This window comes from Anser brachyrhynchus (assembly GCF_964034855.1).
Source record: "Anser brachyrhynchus genome assembly, chromosome: 1".
Taxonomy (NCBI): domain Eukaryota; kingdom Metazoa; phylum Chordata; class Aves; order Anseriformes; family Anatidae; genus Anser; species Anser brachyrhynchus.
The window spans coordinates 195,745,089-195,755,297 of NC_137694.1; the positions used below are offsets into that span (position 1 = coordinate 195,745,089).

General features: G+C 41.0%; 1 protein-coding gene across 2 annotated transcripts; it reads left to right on the forward strand.

The window, feature by feature from the left end:
• MSANTD4 (Myb/SANT DNA binding domain containing 4 with coiled-coils) lies at positions 1-9,419 on the forward strand. Of its 2 annotated transcripts, none has more exons than XM_080580810.1 (3): positions 1-228; positions 4,987-5,612; positions 7,450-9,419. In XM_080580810.1, exons 2-3 carry the CDS (start codon positions 5,151-5,153, stop codon positions 8,023-8,025), a joined length of 1,038 nt encoding a protein of 345 aa, XP_080436936.1. In that variant the 5' UTR covers positions 1-228; positions 4,987-5,150; the 3' UTR covers positions 8,026-9,419. The 2 variants fall into 2 exon arrangements, with proteins under 2 accessions (XP_080436936.1, XP_080436937.1); XM_080580811.1 differs by lacking the exon at positions 1-228 and adding an exon at positions 231-693.
• The last annotated feature ends 790 nt before the right edge of the window (positions 9,420-10,209 follow it).

The window sequence follows — 10,209 nt, forward strand, 5'->3', positions numbered from 1 at the left end:
GGCCGCCCGCGGGTTGCGCGCTGCGGCGGCCCCGCGGGGAGAGCTGTTACAGCTCCCAGCGCGTACCGGGAGCGCCTCGGCGCGGCTGGAGGGAGGGCGGGAGGGCGGGGTAAAAACGAAGCGACGGGCCCAGCCCACCAATAGGCGCGCAGGACGGGCTGACAGGCACGCGGCTCGCCCAATGGACGGGCGGCGGGCGTTAAAGGGCCGGTGGCGCGGCGGGGCGAGGTGGGTGCAGGTGAGCGGCGCGCGGGGCTCCCCGGGGAGTGGGGCGGGCGGGGGGGGGGGGGGCCGCCGCCATGAGGGGCCGCGGGCCCGACCCGCCTTTGTTGCCGCCTCTCCCGGCCTCCCGGAGGGGCTGCGAGCGGGGGAGGCCTTCCCGGCGCGGTTCCGCGCCCCCTGCCCATGGGAAGGGGGCTGTGGGCCCGGCGGCCTCCCTCAGGGCCGGCCTCCGGCGCCCCGCCAGAATCTCGCCGCACGAACGCGGCTCGTCGCGGCCCCAACGAGGGGGGGAGGGATCGCGCCTCAGGGCTTCCAGAAAGCCCCGGGCTTCATCATCGCGTGCAGAGCCTCCAAGGAGCTTAAAATTTAAAAATCTTAAATTTCAGAAGAATTGGCTGCAGGGTTTCCTCGCTTAAAACTTATTTCTTAGTCTTGGCCTCTGAGAGTTGTAAAAGAAAAAAGCTGAACTATGTAGGTATAATAATAATTAAAATAGAGGTCAGGTTTTTCTAGAGGACAATTCAAGCTTAATGCTAACAACAGTCCTTCAGCCCTGGTGAATGCATGGGGTTTGGGGGGTGTTTGGCAAATTCTGGCTGTGGGGTTTTTGTTGCAGCTTTAAGCGCTCCATTTCAGCATGTGCACGCAGTAAGATGTGAGCAAAGGAAACAAAAAGGCACAGAATGTGGATGCCTCTGTCGGTCTGTACTCTGCAGTTATTACTGGTCTGTGTATTTACGTTCTGTTCACTTTTGCAATACCTGTTTCATTTCAACGCTGACAAGTAGTTTCGTCTTCTTTAGTCCAGATACGAGGACCGTCTTAACCTTCGCTTGCTTCTGCCTGACAGGACTGCATCAGACTCACAGCATCATGCTGCTGTCTTACCTGGAAGCCCTTTGAAAGCTTTCTGTTCTCTCATGATCAACAGTGTTTCTGTTTCTCTGGCCAGCAGGTTGCATGTCTACCCAAAAGGTGCAAATATGCAAACAGACTTTTGCATTTGCAGCGAGCCCCGTGCCATGTGATGGGGTGCATGACTAGTCATGTTTGGGCTGTTTGTGTCCTGTTACTTCCCAGAGATTTCTCTGTCACGTAACTGGACTTTTTTCACCTCTGCTCTTATCACCATATGCTTTTTCTCTGGAAAAAGCTGTAACGTTTGTCTAGAATTATCGCTGAATATATGCATTTCCATGTTCTAGACTTGTTACCTGTCCTTGCCCCTTAAAAACTTCGAGCATGTAACAGTTCATTTTTCTGAATTAAAAAGTAATATCCTGGGCACCATCTAGCAATACCAGAAACCAGAATATTACAAACCTCAGCTTTAGTTAAATAATACTGCTTTTTATTAATATATCAGAAAGGTAAATAGTCCCACAGTGGAGTTGATCCAAATCTGGAAGTCAATATAATGTTAAGACAATACATTAACACCACTTGAATTAATTAGAAAAGAAACGTCTTTAACGAGGCAATATACTTTCAGAAAGGAAAGAGAAAAGGTAAGATGTGCTTATCAATTAGCCATGAGTTTTAAAACGGGTAGGCTTTGTAGTTGCTTTCAGGAGCTTCTATCTTGCTATAGCAAAAAAAAAAGAAGTTTAAAAGAAAATTGCAAGTGAGGGAATATTATGTCAGGAGTTTTCAAGAGTGGAAGGGGAGACTGGGCAGGTAATGCAGAGCATCTGGGTGAGCAGCAGTGAGCCTGACCCGCAGAGTAGCCTGACTTTTGTGTTTTTTAACTCAACGTGACCTGGAGCTAAGAGGAAAACTCAGTTGTCTGTATCTTCCATATTCATATAGAATTATATTTAGAAGATAACAAGGATGAAAAAAATGATTTGAAACACCCCTTTCCCCTTGCCCTCTCTCTCTTTTTTTTTTTCCCCCCGTGATTGTGCCTACTTTCCTCTGCCATGCTAGCACTGAGGAATTTAGGAAGGGCCAGGGTTACAAAGAAATAAAATGAGCTTTTAAAATCCTGTGATTCCCAGTTACTGGAATGACCAGAACCTTGTTGATCCCAGCTGGGACTAAGTAAAGGACTTAGCCAGTGTTTGCTTTGAGATGAAAACAGCTTTGATTTGGCAAGAGTCTAATATTTATGTTAAGAAAAAAGACAGTTAAGAGTACTTCTAAGCGTTAGATTTATCCAGTGCTTTGTAAAGTCAGACCCATTGTCCAATAGCTAGTACTTGGATGTTTGCTTAGGTACCTGCTTAGAATCAAGCATGTGAAATTCTACCAAGTTCAGTAAACATAAGTAGGGTTTGACCTTAAACAAAAGTTCACTGCCTTGGTAGTGAGAAGTCAGAAAAACTGTGCTGTAAGAGCTCAGTGTAGTACTTCTTACTTGGGAAACAGGCAGACAGGCACGCACATGCATGCGCATACACAGTTTCTGAAGTAAACATGAAGCACCTGGCACCAAGAGTTTGGCTTTATTTATTTATCAATCCAGAATATGTGTATTAACAGTGATACTTCTAAAAGTGGTCTTAATTCTTTCTGTGTACTGGCAATTTTCTGCAGAATTTACCTGCTCAATGGCTTTTTAAGTATTTTTTTTTTTTAATCAACTGAACAAAAAAATAGCACTTTACACAAAATAAACTTAAGAGTTTGATAGATAGGTCAAGAAATTCAATTGCCATAATAACAGAGAAGCACTAACATTGCAATTTGGGTTTGAAAAGCACAGTAAGTACCAAATAAATTGACTTGCTGCTAGACACAAATAAATATGCTACTGCTTCCTTGAACACCCAAGTATCTTTTCATGGCAATGTTATAATAATGAAGGTTAAGGGAATAGCTTAAAGATCAGGTAAAGAGTGTTAGGAATGAAGTATGTAATTCTAGCAGATAGAGTGCTGTGTTGTGGTATAAACCTGACTTTAAACTGCAGAAAGTTATTTGCTTCTTTTTATATTACTAGTCATGGCAAGCTGAGTGTCTACATTAACAACCTAAGAGATAGTATATTCTCCCGTAACTGCCTTTTTTCAAAATGAATCAATTTTATTTTCAGAAAGGCAGGAAGTTGCATTGCATTTTGAACAACAATAGGCAGTTTCCAACTTGAGTTTGAGGAGTCAAGTGCCAGGTAGCTGCATGGGAGCACCATACAGTGGTCCATGCTGATGCAGGTTTATGTTCTATGAAATTGATTTGTTCTTGGGACTCAGGTCTTCCATATTGGCTAGTTATTAACCACCAGAAATAAATGATTTCCCAGTAGGGACAATATTTCAACCAGGAAATTTAGTAAAACAATTTCCTAAATGCAATATTGGAAAAAAAAATGATGCCAGTATGCTTATGTGTTGGGTATGAAAGAATGTTGTTTGATACAGAAAACTTTGTATGTGAACCAGTTATTTGCAGTAAATAGTGCACAGGAGGTGGAGACTGATCTCTGAACTATCATGTGCCTTACCTCCTGAATGGAGAGCTTTCGTGTGATGTGCTGATGTGTAAGTTTTAACCAACTTCAGGAGAATAACAGGAGAAAAATACTTAGTAATACAAGAATCCTATATAACCTGGGGGGGAAGTTACCTAAGGATAAAATCCACTAGTCATTAGTCAGTAGCAATCAAATATATAATGTTTGAGCTGTATGCTTCTGGTGGACAAAAGGCAAACTGGATTAATAATACAATAATTAATAATAAGCATAACTTGAAACTGTAAGTATAGTGAATTATTGCCCTGGTGGTTTAAAGCCGCCTTCTAACAGTGGGAGGTTAATGTGGTAGAAAAGAAAGTTCATGAAGAATCCTAAGATGGACTTTTACCGAGCAGTCTGAACAGGGGTCATTGTTGATTCTCAGTCTCTCTCTCTTTTTTCTTTTTGTTTTGTTTTTGTTTTTTTAGTAATGTGGTCTGTGCTATATTCATCATTGTAGTAACAGTCCCATGTTTCTCCTACTCAAACTTTCTGCTTCCTCTTCGAGGTGTGCATGATGTCAGGTGTGTTACTGGGTTGAGCCGTCTCCTCAGCATCAGGCATGGGATTAGCTGGAGCTGGGGCAGAGGCACTGAGCTTTGAACCTGTGATCACATCCGACATGAATTGAGGTGTTTTACAGTGTGAGGACTATGGAGGATGGAACATGGGCGTGTAATGACTTATTCCTAAATCTATTTTCTATTGAAACATCTCTACTGTGTGGCATTTGTTTGAACAGTTAGTTCAAATAGTTAGTTTCTGTTATTCAGCAGGGTTGCTTCAGTTCTTTTTTATGATTAAGATAAGTCAGAAGAACCTCTAAAACTTCAACTTTTAACATACGTGCTTTTTTTTCTCTTGCACAGAAGTAGTTTAAAAATGTCTCAAATTTCATTTGTCTAAACATTTTGTTTTTGAAGTAATGATGTAACAATTTTAGCTTCTTTTGGAAATGACGTTCAAACTGAGATGTATATGTCAAATTTCAGCCTTAAGCGTATCCTAACTGGCAAAACTGTAAGAGCTGAAGGAAAATAGCTGTATTTCTATAATGGAAATACCAACTCAACCTTAACGGTTTGTGACATGGATATATTAATGGATTTATAATTCATATGAGTTTAGAGAAGCTTATCTGTAGCTACTTTGTATTCAGGGTTTAACAAAATTGTTTTCTTCTATCAGATGAGCAGTCGATTCAGAATATGCATTCCTTAACTGGTGATTTTGGAGCCGAGTTCATTAAAGGAAAATACACAGTGTATATCTTTGAGATTTATTTTGTTTGTTCTTTTTTCTCTTAGGAAGCCTGACAAATAGGAAAATACTACAAAGTGAAGAGAAAAATCATTTCACGAGAAATGAGCTCTGCTTTCATTGCTAAATTTTATTTGTATTACTAGCTGATTAGCGTCAAATAATCCTTGTAGTCTGCTGTGGTAAAATTATTAGATTAAAGCTGGAAAAAATGAAACAATTGAAAAGAAAAAGAAAAAGTAATTTTAGTGTTCAGGAAACTCAAACTCTCCTTAAGGAAATCAGAAAAAGGAGAGAAGTACTCTTTTCGAAACAACTTAATACAACAATTAATGAGATGAAACGGAAGGCTTGGGAGGAAATAGCAGAGTGTGTAAACGCTGTAGGTGAAGGAGAGCAGAGAACAGGGACAGAAGTGAAAAGGAGGTACCTTGACTGGAGAGCACTCATGAAGAGAAAACGCCTGAATGCAAACATCAAGATGGTAGGTGCTGGGTTTCATCTTCCTTCATCTGATCTAGATGACTCTCTCAATGAAGATATGGATGACAAAATGGGATTTGCAAACGAATCTAGTTTTGAATGGCAGAATATCACCGACTTCAGAGAAGCAGGTGGATCTTTAACAGAAATCAAAGTAGAAGAAGAAGAGGAGGATCCACAAAACTTTGAGGTAAGTGACTGGCATGCATTAGCTATGTGCAATATGGCCCCCTTTTCACTTCAGTGTGGGACATTTTGCTCTGTTTTTTTCATAGCATCTCTGTCTTGTCTGAATGTGTGAATTAAGGAAATTGTAGGAGCAGGTATGTTTCAGAAAGATGATATTTAAATCTAGCAACTTGCAATGCTATGGAAGGTTGATATTTCTCAAAACAACAAGTGTGTATTTATACGTTCTTCCATTTCTGTGTGTCATAGATAGGAATTATTTCAGTCAGTAGGATGAAAATACACTCTTGAAGGAAACTGGTTATTTTATTAAGTTAGGCTATTGGAATGGATGAAGGGAGAAGAGAGATGCACCTCTTTAACAAATGAAAGTATACATTGCCTGGAGGCACGATTGCACAGTGTTTGCATTTCTTAAAATGGACCCATGGGAGATGAACATGTTACTTGAATAAATCAATCAGCCATTCCTATGTCAGAACTGTAGTGTGAATTGCATCAAGCAGCTGTGAGTCTTGTGGCCTGGTTTCTGCTCTCAGTAGCACCATGGCTGTCCTGCCTGGGATAGGCAGCCAATGAGACTGAAATCGGTCTGTTTCAGTCTGCCTGTACAAAGCAATAGATTTGTTCTGTCTGTACAAGTGTATAGTGCTCATTAAAAAAGGGATACTTTCTCTTTAGATTGGGAACATCTGAGTCTTAGCTCAGATAGGATATGTGCTGCCAAAAATCACAAGAAACTGTTAAATGGTAGGGGGACTGCTGCCTGACAGCTGCTGAAGAAAGGTGTCTGTCTTCTCTAATACTAAAAGAGTGGCAGTGGCTCTCGTTGTTTTAATTGTTCTCTGAACCCATAACTTGCTCAGTTTGCCGACCATTTGCAGTATACACAATGGGTCACAGTGATCCCTTGTGTACTATGAATGTGTAGCACATAACTCCTGCAGAATTACAGCCTTTATGCTCCACCAAGAACAGCGGTACTAACCCCCCTAATCATCTGCATCATAAGTGGTTTTCCAGCAAACATGACAACATAAACTTGGTTGAACAAGTCCTGTTCATTGACCCGATTAATGCAGTTTGAAGGGTTAGGAGCGTGTGAAAAATGTCAGATGGTTTTAAATACTGTACAGTGTTAAATGTTTTTAGAAATTAAATCCTCGTGTTAATGAGGGCTGGGTTAGTGTACGTGCCACATAGTTTATGGATCCTGCTGCTCTGATAGATAATTAGTCACAAGAAATTCCCAGTGGCTTAAGTAAATGTCACTGAGCTATATGAAAAGTAAGAACAACACGGGCTTTCTAGATCCAGTTTTCTGTCAGTGGTTCTGAATACTCTAATATCTCTCATGCAGTGTTTTCTATGCTGCTCTTGCATGTCCACAGACAAACTGATTTTACATTTTTCATGGCCAAGTATTAACTTACAGATCAAGTGTGTTTCCCATGTAAACGCAAAAAACCAGTCTTTTGATCTAGCATGGTTATTTTGTAGAATCTAAGTTAAATAGTTTGGGGGTATTTTTAAGATGGAGAAGAAGACTGAGGGCAGGGTGACAGAGCACTGGCTCAGGTTGTCCAGAGAGGTTGTGGAGTCTCCTTCTCTGGAGATATTCAGAACCCTTCTGGATGTCCTCCTGTGCAATGTGCTATAGGCGATCCTGCTTTGCAGGTCAATTGGACCAGATGATCTCCAGAGGTCCTTTCCAACCTCAACCATTCTGAGATTCTGTGAAAAAAACAGTATCTGTTATTTCCAATGAAGTTGTATGTGACATTATTCCAGCACAGAAACTGGAATGTAATTCTGGTGTATTGCATTCCTCTCTGCAGTTTCCTATTGAGGAAGAAGAAGAAATTTTGTCATCAGTTTTGCCAGATTCGAAAAAAGAAAATGACCTACCAGATTTCACCCACATTGAGGAGTTTGGAAATCTAAGCTCTGCTCAAGCTAGGTTAGCCTATGAAGATTCTCACTTGCTTATAAATCTGGAGAAGCAGAAGGTGGAGCTGGAGAAGCAGCGACTAGACATAGAAGCTGAAAGATTGCAAGTGGAGAAGGAGCGCCTGCAAATTGAAAAAGAACGTTTGCGGCATGTTGACTTAGAGCATGAGAGACTTCAGCTTGAGAAGGAGCGACTTCAGATTGAGCGGGAGAAACTGAGGCTAGAGACTCTGCATGCTGAAAAACCTGCCCTGGAAAACGATCTGACCCAAACAGAAAAGCCTGTCGTGCAGCCTCTGGATCTAGAAACTGAGAAGTTAAAACTTGAGAAAGAACGTTTGCAGTTAGAGAAAGAGAGGCTGCAGTTCCTAAAGTTTGAGTCAGAGAAGCTGCAGATTGAGAAGGAACGCTTGCAAGTGGAAAAAGAACGCCTGCGAATTCAGAGAGAGGGTCATTTGCAGTAAACTTCTCAACTGAGGAGTCAGTACTAGCGATTTGATGTTTGTAAAATAGAGGTAGTTCTTTTCCTAATACTGAAACTGTCCTAGAGGTTTAATGTTCTCCTGTTCAGAGTTGAATGTTGATGTTAAACTTTAAAAAAAAAAAAAAAAAATGGGGGGGAAAAAAGAATGGTGCTCAATAAGTCAGTGTGCCTACATAAATAAGCTTATGTGTGAAGTTGTGTTTCAGTGTATCAAAACTAAATGTTATGTTCTCTTGTCTTAAGTATTGTGTTGTATTAGTTTGGTGTCCTCGTTTCACAGACATGTTGAGAAGATTGACTGTTGTACTTTTTTTTTTAATGCAGTAACAGTAAGGGAGCATCAGAATAAATCAGCATATGTTCTGAGGGCATGGTGCTGAGGATAGCCCACACAGTAAATAGGTATAATTAGGCAGAACATAATAACACAGTCGTGATGTGATTGATTTATTAAATTTAATTTCCCCTCTTTGGGTTTTTCTACTCCCACAGCTAAAAGAGGAGTTTAGCAATTGTCTAGAAGTTAAAGAAGTATATACAGGCTAAATCCACTACAGTGGTGTTTACTGTTGTTCCATGACCTGAACTGAATGCAAGTGTGGAAAATAGTGTTCTTTCTTTTTACGTGAAGTATTCATACCAGATAAAGTTACACATAACCATAGTTACCGTAAGCTGGACTGTGGTTCCGTCAGGTCATTAATAATGCTGTATGGAGCATTTTACATCTGGGTTAGCAGCACAGGGGCTTAGTAGCAGGATGTAACTGCTGTCTGGTCAGTCCCCTGAAGTAAAGCAACTAGACCTGGCTAGTTCCTTGAAAGAGATTAACTGACGATGGGAGGCCTGTGAGTGGAGGAGGAGGCTGAGCACAGGCTAAGGAGCGCTGAGCTTGAACACTAAGACTTTTGATACTAGTTCTGCCTAGGCAGCACTGAGGTTATGTCCATGAGACAGGCTGAAGAGGCTTCTATGGCTGATGCCATTCAGCATGTTTTAGTTAGGCAAACAGAAATGGTCAGTGCTGATGGCTGTCAGTATTTTTCATGTGCAAAGTATTCATTTAAAAGAAAAAAAAAACAACAACAGGATTTCTTTTATTTCATATATGTATTTGTAAATCCCAACTGAGCCAGACTTTAGATTTCTCATCTTTCTGTGAGCAACTATCTTTTTTGACTCCATTTGACACTTAGGAGTATGGGAATACTAAATCTGAATATACATTGAGTGACTTACGTGGATTCTTGTGCAAGTAAATATATTTATACCACTACAGGATTACTTTTATTCTGCAAAGAAAATGTTATTTTTTTATTACTGAAACAAGTGTGCTTCTACAGTGAAAATAAATTTGACTACTACAACCCAAAATCACTCTTGAGAGTGTTTCTTTACAGCAATATATGAAGAGAAAGCTGGATACTTAATATTGCAACGCCCCAAAGTTGCTGGTGCCTCTAAGTGGGAGAGATGAGGCATCTCAGAGTAGGACTCAAACCAGGCAGCACTTAATTCAGAAAGGAAAAAGGAAGAAGACGCAAACCAGCTGGATAGGAATGCCTCAGGGAGAAAAGTATCTGAAATTGTTCTTCATGAAATAAAGTGAGGACTTCTCATCTCCCTGATGTGTCAAAAAAATTTATATTAAAAATTGTTTTCTGTGCTCATCTGTCAAAGTTTTTCTCTCAATATGAAGAAATGACTTATCTTCCCCTTTCATAATGCAGGAGAGGCAGAATTCAGAAAATCTGGGGGGTTGCTTAGGGCATTTACCCAGGTAGTGGGATAACTTGGAGTTCACAACGGCTGTGTCCTAAGGCGACCAACTTTCTAGGTGACTTCTGCCAAACTGAGGAACGGGGGGCAATGCAGCCACCAGTGCACGAGCTGGGGACCTGATGGACCAAGCCAGGACAGAGAATGCTTCTGTGGTCTTGTCAGTGAGAGGCACTCAGCCAGGGAGGAGGAGCAGATGTGGTATCTGGCTCCTGTTGGGAGGGAGTTATTGCTGCTGCTTAACACCAGTGCTGCTGCCTTCGCATTTTACTCCAGTTGAATGACTTAACCATTAAAATAATGGCTTGTATTTTACATTGGACATCTTGTAAATCATCCCTTAAGAACATTTTCCCAAGTTTTTTGGGGAAAAAAAAGTTGAGAT